Genomic DNA, 18061 nt, shown 5'->3' with positions numbered 1-18061 from the left:
TTGTAGGTCAATCTGCTTTGCTCTAAAACTTTTAAGGGGTATTTATTTTGACCAGATGTAGAGGTTTTGCGCGATGCCAAGTAACTTGCTTGAGACTTTGTAAGTTTGATTTCTCTTTCACCCACACCCCCACTTGTTCTAAAATACCTCCCTATGCAATGTCAAAAATAGAGCATTTCTTAAAAATCCAAATGCAGGGTCACAAAATCTTGGAGACCACAACTGTATGGGCTTTGAAAGGGAAATGAAGCCCAAGGGTAAGTCTTGTCTTGCTTGGAGTTGAGTGTCAATAAGCAGAGAGATCAGTTTAAAAAAAGACCAGGAGTGCCTGGGTGGCTCAGTCAATCATCTGACTCTTGATTTTGGCTAAAGTCAGGATCTTGCGGGTTCATGGATTTAAGAAACTTCTCGAGGTCATACAGGACAAAATGGCGAAATGCCCAAGCCAGGAAAACTCCCCTCTCCACTTCCCCTCTCTTACTTCCGCATAGAGAGAGTCCCAAGTCACCCTCCCGCAACACATCCTATCAGCATTAAACGCCTCTGCCCAGAAAGGGTGGGCTTCTTTAACTACATAAGCGTACTACAACCTCCGTTCGGGGCTCAGTCTTCTGGAACAATCCCACAGAGCCCGCCGACTGACAAAGCTGTGTTCTCCGTGTTCTCCCCGGTCTCCGCGTGCCGCTTGAGTTTTCTCCTGCCCGGTCTATTTTTTTCGGCAACAGCGTCGGGCTCTGCGCTAGCTGACTGGAGCCTGCTTGGGGTTCTCTCTCCCTGCATCAGCTCTTCCCCACTCGCACTGTCTCTGTCTCTCTCAAAATAAATAAAAAGGTAAAAAAATACGTAGATAAAAATTTAAAAAGAAGACTAGTTGGGGCGCCTGGGTGGCTCAGTTGGTTAGGCCTCTGACTTCAGCTCAGGTCATGATATCACGGCTTACGAGTTCAAGACCCGTGTGGGGCTCTGTGCTGACAGTTCAGAGCCTGGACCCGGCTTGGGGTTCTGTGTCTCCCTCTCTGTCTGCCCCTCCTCTGTTCGCACTCTGTCTTTCTCTCTCAAAAATAAATAATGAAAAATTATTTTTTATTTAAATAAAAGTTAAATAAAATTTTATTTTATTGTTTGTATAATAAAAATAAATAAAAAGAAGACTGGGTGTTATCAGACCATTCACTCTTGAGGTGGTGAGATGCCCTTGACATATAAATATGTCTTGGGATCCCTTGGTAAGAGACATCACCATATTTGTGATTCAAAACCCCCAATCCCCAGTCAGAGGCCCAGTTACTATCCAGACCTACTGTCTGCGTGTCAGCTTCATGGACAGAATCTGTTGCACTTCCTAGCTGCTTTCCTGAGAACAGAGTTCCCCTAAACTGAAGTGTTACTTCCAGCAGCAGGCAGGCCAGCAGGCATTGATTTACATAATCACGTAAGTGTCCTTGCAAATGAGCCCCAGAACCCATTTGAAGAGATTGAGTTACAAAAAGGAGGAACTTCTGTACCTGGATGCGGGTTTAGCAGTAGGGCAGTATAATCGTGGAAAACACCCTTCAAGGAAAACATGCTGTTATGTGAACTCAGTGGGCAGACGTAGAAACAGGAAGGCTGAGATTAGAGTCTGCTTTACAGTTCTTTTGAAGTTTCCGGAGCCAAGCCGGGCAGCCTGAGCGGCTCTCCCGGAGCTGATCAAAGGTATCTCTGCAGGTTCAAGTGAATCCGGGCACCTGCCTGCGAATAGCAACACGTTTCACCAAATAAAGTCAACCTTTTAGTCGAGCTTGGAAGTGGAAGTTCATTGGAAAACTTGCACAGACTAAGTTTTTTCCTGCTGTATCTTAGGTTCTCTGAAAGGGAAATAATGTTCTGCTTTGTTTTCTTTGCCTGGAGGTATTTATTTTAAAGCTGACCTTTGCCCCCTGGTGTGTACCATTTAAGACCTCTGGCTCTAATCAGCTTACATGGCCTGGTTTCAAAAAAAGGTGATGTTTTTGGGTTGCAGGAGAGAAGAGTGGAAAGGCACTGTCATAAATCTTCACTTTCCTTTTAAAAGGAGTGTTTGTTATTTCTTGAAGCCATGACTTCATCCCAGAGAAGTCCCTCATCTCTATTTGAGAAAATACAGCTTAAAAGACTTAATTTTTGTACAGAGGAAATTGAAAGGAGCAGCACAGAGACACTAGGATAAGTCTAAAGTTTCTCTTAGTAAAAAAACAAAAAACAAAAAACAAAAAACAAAAAAACATTAAAAACACCAAACAGACATGTACTGAAAAAAAACTAGTAGCCCTGAGGTTGCAGGCTCAGAAAGCTGATACTTAGAAAGGGAAATGAAATGCACTGAATCAGAGATTAGGTGTTAAGACTTACGCAGAGAAGCTACAAAACAGATTTCTTGGCATTGGAGAGTTCATTATTTCAGGCTCTGGCTAGTCACAGGATTTAGGAAATCAAGAGGATGTGTCAGATCCTGTAAGTCTCACTGAGAAGCTAGAATGCCAACGGATAAAGCAATCCGGGATGGCAGGGAATTTGATAGATAGCAGAAAAAGAAATTGAGGTACTTAAGAAAATAAAACCTGCATGTGATCATCAGCCAAAGCAACCATCCGATCTTTATTAAACAATAGTACGGTGAAAATGGGACAGTTCCAAGTTCTTCCGTTTTAGGCACAGTGTGTGGAAAGAGGGAGAGCTTTGCAGAATCACCTAGTGAGTGTGGGCTTTATTAGCCAGTAACCACAGAGAAATTGAATCGGGAGGGGTCCCAGTTTCCTTAGCTGCACCGTGGGAATAACATCTCCCATCAGGGTTGTAAGGACTAAATGAGATATGCATATAAACTGTCCAATAAGTATTACAATACTAATAAGATAAATAATATAAAGTGTTCAAGAAATACTGTTTCCTTTCTTAATTAATCTCACATTTTTCACTGCAATATATTGAGTTTACAGATGATACATTTATAGAAAACATTACAACTAGAAGGACTGTTGATTAGAGAATTTTAAATAAGTAATGTTCTAGAGTGTACATATAAGTTGGAGGGGAATGTTAACTAATGTAATATACATTGGCTTTTCATGGAGTCACTTGAGTAAATCAAATCTCAAAACAAAAATCATTGTCAAGAAGTTTAAGCAACGAAACATCAATGATCAGAGTAACAAGTCAAAAGGTAGCAAGACAGGTTTTTTTTTTAAAGCATATGTGACAAGTTAAATGACTATCTTTTGCTTATCTATTTATAGTCTGTGCCAGCCCTAGCCTCACATTAAAATTATAAAAATTAATGCATAACACTATATTAAAAATATATGCAATACTTTGAAATAAGGTAGAAAAGCTGAATTTGTCCTTAGACGGTAAAATTGAATGATCCAATCAAATGTGAATATTCAGTTGCAGTAATTTTATTTATAAAGACAATATTTTGAAATACTAAAAAACAGGGGTGCCTGGGTGACTCAGTCAGTTAAGCATCTGGCTTCAGCTCAGGTCATGATCTCATGGTTCGTGGGTTTGAGCCCCGCATCAGGCTCTGTGCTGACAGCTGGCTCAGAGCCTGGAGCCTGCTTCACATTCTGTATCTCCCTCTTTCTCTGACCCTCCCCTGCTTGCGCTGTCTCTCTCTGTCTCTCAAAAATTAAAAACATAAATTAAAAAATAAATTTTAAAAAAAGATATTAAAAAAACAACAATCCCAAGCTGGCAAAACTTTCTAAGGTAACAATTTTCTTCTGAAACCCCTCTATGATTTCATTTTCCTTACCTGTATGCTATTAGTTCAATGTCTGTAAGTAGGTTCCCAGTGCTCAGGGTGCTTTTAGGTGGCTAAGTCAGTTAAATGTCTGACTTTGGCTCAGGTCATGATCTCACAGTCCATTGGGTTCCAGCCCTGCGTTGAGCTCTGTGCTGACAGCTTGGAGCCTGGCGTCTGCTTCAGATTCTGTGTCTCCCTCTCTCCCTGCCCCTCCCCCGCTTACTCGCTGTCTCTCAAAACTGAATTACATTAAAAAAAATTTTTTTGATGAATTTATAAATATGTTCTCACCATGAAGTTTGATTTCTTTTGCAAGTCAACCACACAGTGCTTCAAAGGTGGGATGTTCTATTAATGTCTATAAAACATTTCATTAAGAAACCATTTCCATCACATTTGATAAAATCGTTGTAGTACCTATTGCTGTATTCATCACTTTATCATGCTTCCTTTATGGCTGTTCTTTTGTGACCATCAACCATAAATTACAGCTATTTCTTTGACCACAAAGTATCTGTTGAATATTTTTTCAGTCTCTGAGTCATAAAAATCATCTCAGATGACAGTCTGGTTTTAGTTAGGGGTCAAGATTCAATACACCCTTCTCTTAATGAATTTAATGAGACCTAAAACCTGATTTCTGAACATTGCTTTTTACTCTCTGGCCAATTTTCTAAAGACAAACTTTATTATTTTCATTTGATACAAATGCATGTTTATCTTCCTGCAGTATTAGGATTCTTTGTTAGTGGCTTAATTTTACATGTTGCATGGACTATATGTATACTATAGTATGACCCCAGTGTCAAATACCAAGTTTACATTAAGCTCGGATTGGCCAAATTGACCTAGATGATAATTCTTCATCAAATTACATTTTTTTACAAAAATGGTCTAATATTTCAACAAAAGAAAAAAATAATTCTCTTAAGGTATGAAGAGAGATTGAATTATCAACTCCCTAATGTTCTACTACTTATGTAGAAAAACAATGGCCAATAATCCAAGCCACGGGTTTTTGTTTGTTGGCTTGCTTTTTAAGCTTTCTAGGTGATTCCAATGTGCAGATAAATTTGAGAACTCTTAAAAGTAACTGAAGTACAATTCTAGTTTCTAGTAATAATGGAGTTATTTCTTTTCTTTTCAGATTAACTTCCTTGCAGGTAATGATAACAAAATGTAAACAAAAAATTAAACAGAAAGCTAATGGGAGGCCTGGAGAGTGACCAAAAGCAGGAAAAGTAGAAACTGGAGGGTTGTTTACCCTTACAAGAAGGGAACTTCAAGGGATCAGACATTCAAACTGTGGCTTGCTGCCTCAGGGCTCCCTTCCTCCTTCAAAAGGCTAGAAGGCGGCAGAAAGCTGCAGCCTCAGTGGCCTGAGACATTAAGGACAGAGTTGGGAGTTGGCAGAGCAGATAGAAAGTTAGGAAAGGAATCCTAGAAAAGAGGGAGAAGAAGGAACAAACCTCAAACTCTGAATCTAAACTCTGTCCAAATCCTTGGTCAACTTGTGCAGGGAGATCCCAGTGCACTTACTGAAAGGCATTGGCTGGAAGCTGGAAGAATTGACCAAACATTTGAGCTTCTATTTACTACAGGCAAGACGGATTTTGAAGTTTCAGTCCAGCCAAATGAACTGCCTGCCAGAACAAAAATAACACTCTTCAGAGAAATGTAGCAGAATCCAGATTCCTTATTAATGCATCATCTACAATGTCCAACATACAGTAAAAAGAAAAAACCACCAGACTGGCAAAAAAGTAATGTGACCCTTTCTGAAGCAATGGCCAGTCAAACAGACTCTGATTATGACATGTTAATTAACAAATACTTAAAGCACCTATTATAAATGGTTTATAAGAAAATATACTTGTGGGGCGCCCGGGTGGCTCAGTCGGTTGAACATCTGACTTCAGCTCAGGTCATGATCTCACGGTTTGTGAGTTTGAGCCCCGCATCGGGCTCTGTGCTGACAGCTAGCTCAGAGCCTGGAGCCTGATTCAGATTCTGTGTCTCTCTCTCTCTCTCTCTGTCCCTCCACTGATAATGCTGTCTCTCTCTGTCTCTCAAAAATAAATAAAACATTAAAAAAAAAAAGGAAAATATACTTGTAATTAATAAACTGATAGGGCAATCTCAACAGAGAAATAGAATAAAAAGGAACCAAATGAAAATTATATATGCCAAAAAAATAACTAAATGAAAATTCACTGGAGACAGTAGAGGATTAGTGAATTAAAAATAACTTAATACATGGGACGCCTGTGACAAAAAAGTTGATGAAGTGCTCCACTCTTGATTTCAGTTCAGGTCATGACCTCATGGTTCCTGAGATGGTTTCACCTGCATTAGGCTCTGTGCTTAGTGGGTAGAGCTTCCTTGGTATTCTCTCTCTCTCCCTCTCTCTCTCTGCCCTTCCCCCACTTTCTCCCTCTCCCCCTCTCCAAATAAATAAACATTTTTTAAAAACTTTCAAATTATTCAACTTGAAAAATAAAGAGATAAAGGAATGAAGAAAAAAAGAGCCTGGAGACAGGTAGGGCAATGTTAGGTGATCTAATGTAAATGTACTGACGTTCTAGGGAGAAGAAAGTAGAAAACAAAATTCAAATAATGGCCAAAATTTCTCAAATTTGGTAAAAAAAAAACAAAATGAAACATCAACTTATAGATGCAATGAGTTCAACAAACCCCAAGTAGCACAAATACAAAGGAAACCATACCTGAGCACATCATAATCAAAGTGCTGAAATACAAAGATAAAAGAGCCGGAGAAAGACATTACATACAAGAGAATAATGACACAGTGACAATGGATAGATCATCCCCAACAATGGAAGCCAGAAAACAAACGTCTTTAAAGTGATGGGAAAAAAAAGCAAAAACCATCAACCTAGAATTCTATCTTTAGTGCAACTGTCCTTCAGATGAAAGAAATAAGTCATTTTCAATGAACAAAAACAGATGATTTGTCACCAGCAGGCCTGCACAGTTCTCAAGGAAATTCTTTAAGCTGAAGAGAAGTGATAACATGTCACTTGGATTCACAGGAAGGAATGAAGAGCACCAGAAATGATAAATATTTAACAAACATAAAAGACTACATACATTCTCTTTTCCCTTAATTTTCAAAGAAACGGGCTTATTTAAAGCAAAAATTAGACCATTATACTGTTGGATTAATTCTATACCTAGCAAAGTATGTATATAAAACAAAAGAACTGAATGAACTATATTGTTAAAAGTGCCTATTGTTTGCAAGAGGTTACCTAATATAAACCCTAAATAGATTGTGATAAGTTAAAGATGTATACTGTAATCTCCAGGATAACCATTAAAAAAGAATATAGTTTCTAAACCAATAGAAAACTTAAAAGGAAACACTAGAAATATTCAATTAACCTGAAAGAAGGCAGGAAAAGAGAAACAGAGAGGAAACCCAAATGGTAAACTGAATCCATACCAAAAATTATATTAAATATATGTAACACTGTATGTTACCTAACTGGAATTTAAACAAAAACTTTAAAAAATGGAAACAAAAAATTAAACATAAATCAAGTATACATATACATACCAAGTAAAAGGCAGAGATTGTTACCAGATTTAAAAAAAAGGAAAACCCAAGAGTATCCTATGTAAAAGGGATGAACTTTAAACACAAAAACACAACTAGTTTAAAAGTAAGTAAATGAAAAAAGATCATGTAAATACTAAGCCCAAAATTCATTTCTATTTGGCTTCAACATGAAGTTATATGGTCTTTTACATATGGCATTCCAGTTACATTTACCTGTTTTGGTTTTGTTAATCGTTTATTATCAACAAGGATATATATCAAGCTCAAGAGGGGGGTTAAAATCAAATAAAACAGGGGGCGCCTGGGTGGCTCAGCCGGTTGAGCATCCGGCTTTGGCTCAGGTCTGATCTCACGGTTTGTGGGTTCGAGCTCTGTGTCGGGCTCTGTGCTGACAGCTAGCTCAGAGCCTGGAGTCTGCTTCAGATTCTGTGTCTCCCTCTCTCTGACCCTCCCCTGCTCATGCTGTCTCTCTCTGTCTCTCAAAAATGAATAAAAAACATTAAAAAAAAAATCAAATAAAACAGGCAATTTTGGAGGATGCTTTTTTTTTTTTTTTTGTAAACCTTTGGGCTTCATCTGACCCTTGACATTTTTCTTCTAAATCACTCACATGGTTCCTGGTCTCCTTCCCCTGCTAGTATGATTAATGAAACATCTTAACCAGGGAAGTCTTTCAGGATTTGCTGGTCTCTTATCTGCACTCAAAAGAATTTCAGCCTTTGATCTAGCTGTTAGAGCAGGTAATGACTCTTAGTCATCTTTGTTCATTCCATTTTTATTTTATACTTTCCTTTTATCCACTTCATTATTCTTTTTCTTTCTTTCTCTCTCTTTTTTTTTTTTTTGGTTTAGATCTATTCCTGTGACCTGAGGTGCCTGGCACCAGCCCACTAATGGCTCTTCAAAGGCTAAAGCACCACACCTTCACCTCACTTATTTTTTTTACACCTCTTAGTTTTCCTGATTTATGTTTCCTTTCTACTTACAAGCCTTTGAGTTTAGCTCTTTCTACAGTACGGACTTCCTTAATAGGTTTACAAAATTAGACAAACTTAAATTTGGAAGTTTTTCTACATTCTTCCAACAGTACTGAAGCTCTGACGTGCCTTCAAACTTAGTTCAGAGCTGGAGCAAGGCTGGAAAGAACATGACTAAAATAACAAAGAAACCTCACACTAAGCATGACTCCAGAGAATGGTTTTGTGGCATGTGACAACTCTGGTCAACCATGTAAGTGAAAGGAACACCACCAACGCCCTTCTGGCTATCCTGGCCTTGTAAGTGATTGTCTATCCCAACAAACCCCACTTGTGTACGGCACGAGTTCTTACCAACTGTGACCTTGCAAAACAAACCTCATACACTAACGATCCCATGGAAGACAGAACCCCACTATTTTAATCACTTTAGAAAACGCTTTAAGGTTTTCAAAGTTGAATTCAGTACAAATTAAGGCTATATTTGAATGCAGAGGCTCACCTAACCCACCTAACCGTACCACTTGTTTAAAGGGTAATGTGAAAGGGGAAATACCAAGAGACTCCTTGGGTTGTTGTTTGCATCTGAAAACTTAAGCCATAATCAGGTGCTTCAGAGACCTTGTTTCAACACTGGCCAGATCTTCAAATATGCAGGACAGATCACCATGGGGTTTCGTGGTTAGCTAAGCATTGATGGGATAATTCATTTCAATTTGTCATGCAGTTTTAAGTAAAGATTTAAGGGCCTGCTTATACCTCCTATCAAGAGTAAATATCACACATCCTGTTTATACAGACTGGCTTGTTGTCCACGGTTCTTCAAAGAGCTGGTGACACCCCCTAAGTCACACTCCACCCTACCCCCAACTTCCTGCTCATGGGGTGCTATATTCCTATTCCTTTTTAGGTGCCTCCTCAATAAAATACTCTGCATGACAGTAAACTTTAAAGAAAATATTTTATTACGTCATGAAAAAAGGCATCAATCAACTAGATTCATACTTGTTTGAAAAAAATTGAAAATTTATTAATTAGACAGTATGTGGGCATCTTGTTCCACATGGGAATGAGAAGATGCTATAGGTTCTCTAAGTATTGCACAGTCTGGGAAAAAAAAAACAACAACAAAAAAAAAAGGGAAGGAGAGAGAGAGAAATCACATGATCTTGGGAACCATCTCACATTATGAATAATCTACCAAGAAACATTTAAAAAAGAAAACCCTTTGTTTCTACAGTAGCTTTTGAGTTTATAGTTCTTGGAATGACTGTATTCCATTGAAGACATCTCAGTAACAGGAAGCTTCACTTTAGCAATCCCATGTGCAAATATTAATAAAAAAATATATAAAATAATGCAGTTCATCTCTTGCCATCACCCCGGCAATGATAACAACATTTGTGAAAACCGTTTTGCTTGAAAAAGGGTTAAGCTGTAAGTTTAGCCTGAAGCTCCATCTCTGCTGCCCGCTTGAGTGCAACATCCACTAGAAGCTGAAATCCACTAAAATCCTGGGTGAGGTCCGGTGGGGTAGGGGGAGGGGTGTTGAAAAGACCACTCTGTGTATTTGTACTTGGTCCGGATTTGCACGTGTCCTCAGGGTACATGAAGGAGGTGTCTGTAAAGCTGCTGGCTGCTGGCTGCGGTGTATCTGTGTTTTGTCCCACACCAGCTGGCTGGCAGAGAGAGAAAGGCATGTCTTTCAATGCAGTCACAGTGGTATGACAAATCACTGATGGGCGAGCCAGTATTGATCCTGGGGAGGACGGTTTTGGGGACAGCGGCCTCCCTAGGGCTGGGTTTGGTCCAGCTGAACAGGAATGAAATGGGCTCTCCTCTAGAGCTGGTATGAAGTTTTTGATGCCCATTGCTGACTCCACAGAGCTCGCTTCAGAAATCTTGGCCCCACGGCGGGAAATTGTGAACTGGTTTGGGTCTTTGCCATCTTTCCTCAGCATGTCTGGGAGGAGCCTGCGGCGGGCGTTGATGAACCAGTTACAGACCTGAAATCACACGGGTCGCTTTAACACTCAGCAAACACGTTCTGAGAACCTTCTGCGGATGCCTAATTGATCTTTCTCTGCATTAAAGAAGGCATGAAAAGGCTTAAATCGGAACTTCCAAAGTTACTAAGTTATGTGAGCTCAGCCAAGAGAGCTGCTTCCTGCCATAAGCCTCTTCCTTTTCTAACACAAATTCCCTTTTTCATCTCATCACCCTTAAGCCTTTTCAGGAGGAAGAAAAGGATAAAAATTCTCAAATGTATGAAAATGATTTTGGGGAGGTAAGTTTACCCTTTAACATTCCAGCAGAACTAACCTATTACCTACTGCCCCAGCATTTAAGTTAATCAACTACAGGAAAACTTTTCCTGTATGAAAAGGGCCACTCCTCCCGTTACTGATTTTTCCCAGTTCAAATGACTGTGTCAACAGACATAACATGAATTACCTCACTGAAGTCTGTCCTTGTTTAAATATCAAACCAGTTTCCTGGGCAACAGAGGCAGATTTAACCTCTTCTTTATGTTTGTTGCATAAAAGAAGGCTCTTTTAGGCATTAAAGGAAATGTTATTGGACAGATGACTGTCAAGTGGTGTCTGTTTCTCTAAATAGCCAGTTATTAGCTTTCAGCACTAAAAAGATATTCCTTCTTTGTTTTTTTCTTTTCTTTTTGGGTGGGGAGGCATTTCATGATTTGATATACAGGAATGCTATAAAATGACTTTGGAAAGGAAAAGAGACAACCCACGTGCATACACTTACTCTTCTTTTTTCCTTACCTGTAGTGTAGACAGGTGTGTTTGTTGGGACAGTAATGCTTTTTCTTGCTCGGAGGGATAGGCATTGTATCGGTGCTCATACAGCCAATCGCGGAGAATCTGAACAGACTCTTTGGGTAGGTTTCCCCTGCGCCTTCTCTTGCCCGCACCAGCAGAGGAAGAAAGGTCCAGGGGGATGTCCATGTTGTCGTCATCCTCTGTTTCACTGCCTGAAGCTACCACAACACCTGGTAAAGGACAAAGGCCAGCCATCAACCACTTTTCTTGGGGGAGCACCTACGGCAAAAGCTTATCTCGTAGCATTGAGTGTGTAACCATGTTTTCTCAACTGCCAAGAGCCAAGGGAAGGACCAGAAGGACCAGTGTCTTCCACCTTGAAATATCTGAGCACGTGTCAAAGCCTCAAGAGTAATTTGACTAGTGGCACATTATAGATTATCCACCAATTGTCAGATGCCCTTTCATACCCAGTTTCCTGTAGAATTTAACTTCTCACATTCCTGTGGAATGATGCTCAGAAAAGTCCGGTGCAGCAGAGACAGAGCTGTGCTCAAAGTGAATGGTTTGTCACACGCGAAACAGGAAAGGTGTTAGAGCAGATGGAATGTGTCTAGCCACCTTCTGAGGTCATTGCTAACTTAGGAAAGACAATCCAAGTGTTCTAATCAACATTTTAAATGCTATTCTTCCTCCTTCTTCCACTGAAGGGATGAAATAAAAGGGCAGAGTCATGTATTTTTTTTTTCCATGGATATAAGGAGGGAAAAATCACATACAACCCAGTTGGTATCCTAAAAGCAAAATATATGTCAACATTTTCTGCCAACTCCATGGTCATTTCTTTTTCATTGCTAACCTACATTTCTTCAAAACTTAGGGACCTACTTTTAATGAACAGCATTGGTCAACCTTTTACTAAACACAACTGACCACTGAAGTTTTCAGTTTTGTTACACAAAAATATTTTTCTACTATTAGCACTTGAGTAGGAGGTCAAAAGATGCCTAAGACGGATTACATTTTTAAATTCCTATAAATTTCAACTAGCAATTTAATCATCTAGAATACTACATACCAATAAGTAGAGTTCAGTCTTAAATTATTACATGACAAAGAAAATGGAATAGTAACCCTCAGACCCCAGTAAGTATTTTAATCCTACCAGAAATTTTAAGAATTCACAAGCCATAGAGAATATTTGCATCACATACAATAGACTGGAGTCAAGAAGAATTCAGATCTGGCCCTTCACATTTAAACATAATTTTGAACTTTAGAAAATTTAAATTACAAATTCCATGACCCCCTTTCAAAACTACAATTGGCAACTCTGAATGACTGAGAATTGTTTTGAAGACAATCTAGAATTTTTAAAATCTAAAAGTATATCATGCCGGAAAATACCAGTATTTCTATATAAAGAAAATTAACACGAAATGGAAAAGTATGCACCCTTGACTTTGTAGATGCCACTCAGACTGGTTTGCCTTCATAAAAAATTAGAAGAGAATGTCCCACATAGTGATAAGCCATTTGAGGCATTAAAAATAATTTTTTAACACATCCTTTTGCAGTATTTTAACACTCAAAAGCTACTCATTCAAAGATTTGTTTATGAGCTAGCGTACAGTTGAGTCTGACTTTACTTGGCAACACGTTTTTAGTTTTGGACTGCAGGGGGCAGAAGATGCTGGAGGGAGTGTCCACAGAAAAGGCAGGAACTTTCCAAAGACAAAGTAAAGCAAGTTCTAACAAAAGAGTAGGATGATCTTGCAAATTCATTTTAGCTCAAGGCTTAACAAATGGCTGTCAATAAGCCACACGAGAATCCTAAATTTTAACCAAAGGGAATTTGATGTTTGATGTTCCCGGTCCCAGAAGATTAAACTGCTAAAAAAAAAAAAAAAAAGAAAGTTAAAGTTAAAAAAAAAAAAAGCACATTTAAAACTGAAACTGCTTTCACTGTGGAGATAAGACTTTTAAAACCTTTATTGAAATTTGGGTAAAGAGCTATTAATAAAAAAAAAAAAGAAATTATAAGTGAGTTCCTGTTTTACATTTACTTTGATAAAAAGAATCTAACATTTTATAAATGTGTCAAGTAATTGAATGACTAAGGCAAATTTAAATAAATCAATTTGTTTAAACTCTTCAACGTCAGAAAAGCCAGACACTCTTTTGGAAGCTATAATCTCCCTCCTGCGCTTTTAAACTAGAAAAAGTGTGAAAATTTGCTCATTGAACAGTGAATTCCCAACTGTAAGTTGATAATAACAAAGAGTTTGAGACAAACAAACAAAAAAACCCTGAAGCCTGCCCTTTGATCTGCTTGTTTAGTTTGACAAGAAGCCTGATCCTTCAGAATAGGTTAGTGACACACAAAAGCAGGTTTCAGTTAAGCAATGCTAAACTGCAATGTGACTTTACTCTGTTCTCAGTTCATTTAAATAAATGAATGCCAGGCCTCTGGCCCTTTTAACAAATATTTCCAATATGTGCACAAAAGCTGAAGTAACAGGAAGTTAAGACTTCAGCTCCTTGGCCAGACCAGCTGATATTTCACGGCAGCAAACCACGTTTGCTGCTGTCAGGACTGTTTTCATTAAAACTCTCCCTCCGGATTGTGGCTCAGCTTGGAAAAACAAAAAGACTTTTCCAAGTTACTCATTTCCTATTGTAAAAGAGCTTTTGAAAAGTTTCCCGGTTACCGCCTGTTTCCAAAGGTCCTGCTCTGCTTACACTTTAAAAAATGTGGTGGAGGGGGAGGGGATCACAAGCCTCTTTTACTCCATCCACATACAAGGAAATGTTTAGAAACCCACAAGATGGCCTATGGATCCCACAGCTCTAAAAAATCCATCTTTTCTTATTAGGCACTGGGGGTGGGGGGTGGGCGAGGGAAGGCCAGAGACGTGATTGTGATGTTGGACTTTTAAAAATATCTAGAAGAGGCTAGAGAAGGATCTTGAAATCAGAATAATCGAAGTAAAAGTTCAAGCAAACAACTAGGAAACAGGAAACCTAACCTAACAAGTGTCCTGATTAAAATATCTCAGGAGATGCCGCAGGAATCGTAGTTAACACCCCAGGCACAGACACCCAGGTGATCTCGGCTGGACCCAGCCAGCCCTAAGCAGTTCTAAAGCAAGAATTCCAAATTGTCAGAAACTAGGCACAAAAAGACGTCGGGGACTCTCCTCGCTGAATTGTCTTTGCTCATTTTGAAGCTGTTTGCTGGGTGAGGAGACCTTTTTGGCATCCTCAGCTTTATAATGACGAGATACTATTATCACCAACCAGGACCAAATCCCTGGCTCTGCAATGGAGTTTAAGGTGCTTTTGTTTTCAAGAAAACTTGGAAAAGATTTTCATACCTTTCTAGAACAGACAACAGTCCAACTCCACGAGCCAAGAGGGACAGACCTCTTCCCGGGTCTGCTCCCTGGCAGAGCAGACCCGGAACGTGGGCCCCCTCCGAGGCCGTTTTAGGAAGGGGGCGGGGAGGCCGACGGAGGAGGACCTGAGGAGAGGGAGGGGCCGGGGAGGGAGGACAGCCAGGGAGCTTTTGTTCTTTCGAGTTCCTCACCCCAACCGAAATCGGCCCCTCCAACTGCACAACCAGAGGGCTTCAGGAGTTTCAGATTACAGAAGAAACTAAGAAAGGCGGCAGTGAATCTCAACATTCGGAAGGGTCTGCCCACCCTCATAGGTTTGCCGGGAAAACCTAAAAAGGGAAAGAAACCCGGCAATCTCAGCAGTCTCGGCTCCCCCGCACGAGCTCGGAACCAGTCGCAAAGTTTCCCCTCCAACACGTCACCTTGCATTGTTTCCGTGAGCCGGCGCTCAGGAGCAGGACCCTGCGCGCCCCGGGCCGCTGACCCCTAATATTCCCAGCCAGCAACCGACGAGTTCCAGCCTCATTTCTCTGCTGGGAGACCAGGGGTGGAGGGATGGGGACCGGGAGGCATCCGAGGGAGGCTCCGGAGGTGCGGGGACAAGGAGAGCCGCGGGAGGGCACCCGGGGGGGGGGGCCCTGCCTGGCTGCTCAACACCTTCCCCACCGGAGCCCGAACAAAGGGGGGAGCCCGCCCCTGGCGGACGCCCAGCTTTGGGGTCGGCTCACAAGAACCACTTTTCCAAAACAAAACCCCCAGTGACTCCCATCAGTTCCACCCGGAGAGGGAGAACGCCACCCAGTTAAGGATCTAGACCCGTCAGTCCTAGTCGAGGTGACACAGCCTTCCAGACACCACTTTGAGCGCTCCCCCGCGCGCATTTCTCACCGAGCTCCGTTAAACATCCGAACCTGTAAGCCCCCAGTTCTCACTGTCACCCGGAGAGGGGACGCTGGGAGTCCTACCACCAACCACTCTGAATGCCCCGGGTTTTGACGTTCAATTTTACTCTGGCTGGGAAACCACGGGTTGGGAAGCTCCGCGTCTTTGGAAGCCACCAGCCACCATGAAAGATTACAAAACACCAAGATGAAAACGTGGCCGAGGGCACCCTCTCGGGTTGGAGCCGACCCCACCAACAATACTGGGTTTTCACGGTATGCGCTGGACTTGTCTGAAAGAATGCCGAGTTACAAAAACTCGGGGACGCTCCTGGGCATGCGCAGCAGCGGCCCCCCCCCCCCCCCCCCCCCCCCCCCCCCCCCCCCCCCCCCCCGCCAACCCGCCCCCACTCTGGCTTCCCTGAGCGATTAACTTCTGTTTTGAACCACTCCACATAAATCACAACAGAAAAGCCAACTCTGGCTCACCACGGAACGTTCGGGGTTCCTCCCAGTCAGGGACTCAAAAAAAGTTAACTTCAAAAGGGAGGTAACATTCTTTGACCTTTTGGGACGGTGGGGTTTTTGCTTTCTTTCTTTCTGTGTATTTTGTTTTTAAACCAGATTGACGGCAAGTTTTAGTTGTAACGCTTCCAGGACGCTTCGTGGAAAAAATGACAGACTCATTCTGCGCACTTACAACCAAGCCTGCTTGTCACACTTGGACTCGGTCTGAACACACGCTGCTTTAAGCTGTGTGCCCTCAATCCTAACTCTTCATCTTGCCCCAAATTCATCGTGGGAAACCTTTTAGAGTCTGAGAGTTTTTAAAAGTCGAACTTTCCAGAGCTACCGACACCCGAGAGAGGTTTGGGGGGCAAAGTCACATTCCTTCGATTGTGAAAACACCTCATTCCCAGCGAAGAGAGTGCCGGGACCCAACTGGGAGGGAGTGGGGGCCCGGGAGCCCAACTTTCAGACAAAGGCGCCGTCGCTCGGCGGTCCCGACCGTCCCGGGTCCAGCCTGGGAGAATCGAGGCGGGGGTACCCCCGACGCGGGCCCACACCCCCGACCGCAAGAGTCAACGAGAAGCCACGCGGCGGCTCCGCGGAGCGTGGGGTGGCGGCTGAGACAATGAAACTTGGAGGCGCACAAACAAGGCGCTGAGCGTGTTTCTTGACAACGTGCCAGCAGCGTGGAGAGGCCCGTCTCCCCACAACAGCCCCTCACGTTGTGTCTAGAAGGAAAACAGCAACCTCCGTTTCATACGCAGCCTCAACAAAGACAACGGCCGCGGTTCCGGCCTGAGAGCCCCGGGCTGAAAAGTCCACCAAGTCACTCTCGCCCCAAGCCTGGCGGGGCCCCTCGAGCACGTTTCCTCGGACCCGCGCCCTCGGCGCGCACAGTCCGTGGAGTCTTACCTTTCTTGCTTTTCATTCTGGAGCTCCCCTTCCAGCGCTAGGCGATGCCGGGGTCTCGAGGGGCCAGGAGTGGGGGCGGAGGGGGCAAGCGATTGTCCTCCTTCCCGGCCGACTCTCCCGTAACTTAGAGGACGCGCTCAGCCGTTACTGCTGATCAAGGCGCTCGGATCTCAGGCGCTCGCTCCTTGGGTGGAATTCAAGTGACACTTGGGCTTCCTCCTGCCGGGATCTCCAGGCAGTCGTCCGGGGGCTCTCCCTCGCCCAACTCCCACCCCTCCCCACTCCTCTCCTTTGTTCCCCGCTCCTGCCCGCCGTACCTCGGCGCTGTCAGAGTGAGAGAGGCGAAGAGGGAAGGTACAGGAGGTCCTGCCTCCGCCCCCAGCCGCCCGCCCCGTCCCCCGCCCGCCCAGCCGCTCCTCCGCCCCTCCCCCGCACCTTCCAGGCTGGGAGGCCAGCACCCAGCGTCCGGGCCGCGCTGTCTCACTCCGCGCCTGGCTGGCCGCTGTCACCCGTCCCTCGTGGGGGCGGCTGAGCCCAGAAACCCGATCCTTCCTCCCTGCTGTGCGCACGCCGCCCGCATCCCTCGCTCGGCGGCGGCGGCACCAGCCTAACGCCCGGGTTTCTCCTTTGGGCCTTTCTTCCTTGGGCAGGCGAGGGTGCGTTTGGTTAGGAAATTGCAACAGATGGAAAAAGGCTGCCCCCTCCTCCACCCCAGGAAGAAAAGGCTTCCCTCTCGTTTTTGACAGCTGCCTCAAACTCCACCGTCCCCTCTGTAGCTGCAAGCAGAGGACAGCTGCTTCTGATTCAAGGGGCGGGGCACCGTAGGAAAAGTATTCAAGACAAGAACCAACTTCTTCCAGAATGTGCGGCTGCCATTGACAAGCGGGCGCGGCGCGACGCACCCTGCTCCTCGCGGGGCTCTTCCTTCAACAGAGACGGCGGGGTCGGCGGGGAGGGGGGGCGGTTGGGGGAGGAGAGTGAGACACAGACACCCCAGGCGAATGTCTGTTACCCTAGGCTAAAGCTGCGAGTTCCGGAATGGATTGCAAGGCAGTTTCAAAATCTAACACGTTGCGGCAGACACTTGTCATGCTCACATGCTCTTTAAAAGTCTCAGCCTGGGGACTGCCCGGGCGCGCGCCCGGCCGCCTGCAACTCGGCGTGAAACGCCTACTCTCGGACCCCGGCAAGCTGCAGCCTTTAAGGAAAGGGGGTGGGTGACCACACCGGGGCTGCTCATCTGTTTCGGTA

General features: G+C 43.4%; 1 protein-coding gene across 3 annotated transcripts; it reads right to left on the bottom strand.

Annotated features, from left to right (window-relative positions):
* Positions 1–9262: 9262 nt before the first annotated feature.
* TGIF1 (TGFB induced factor homeobox 1) lies at positions 9263–17651 on the bottom strand. Of its 3 annotated transcripts, XM_029922124.1 has the most exons (4): positions 17246–17651; positions 16811–16994; positions 11113–11339; positions 9263–10332 (listed from the first exon to the last, which is right to left on the bottom strand). In XM_029922124.1, exons 2-4 carry the CDS (start codon positions 16824–16826, stop codon positions 9757–9759), a joined length of 819 nt encoding a protein of 272 aa, XP_029777984.1. In that variant the 5' UTR covers positions 16827–16994; positions 17246–17651; the 3' UTR covers positions 9263–9756. The 3 variants fall into 3 exon arrangements, with proteins under 3 accessions (XP_029777984.1, XP_029777983.1, XP_029777985.1); XM_029922123.1 differs by lacking the exon at positions 17246–17651 and having other exon boundaries at positions 16811–17125; XM_029922125.1 differs by lacking the exons at positions 16811–16994; positions 17246–17651 and adding an exon at positions 14487–14815.
* Between the last annotated feature and the right edge of the window lie 410 nt (positions 17652–18061).

This window comes from Suricata suricatta, chromosome 14 (genome assembly GCF_006229205.1).
Source record: "Suricata suricatta isolate VVHF042 chromosome 14, meerkat_22Aug2017_6uvM2_HiC, whole genome shotgun sequence".
NCBI classification, from domain to species: domain Eukaryota; kingdom Metazoa; phylum Chordata; class Mammalia; order Carnivora; family Herpestidae; genus Suricata; species Suricata suricatta.
This window is presented reverse-complemented; position numbering and strand designations above follow the sequence as displayed.

What these genes read in the sequence shown, in the direction of transcription:
- TGIF1 (XM_029922124.1), bottom strand. An exon ending in CACACCTGTCTACACTACAG is followed by an intron (nt 10,333 to 11,112) that starts GTAAGGAAAAAA and finishes GTGTGATTTCAG; the next exon opens with GTCTGTAACTGGTTCATCAA.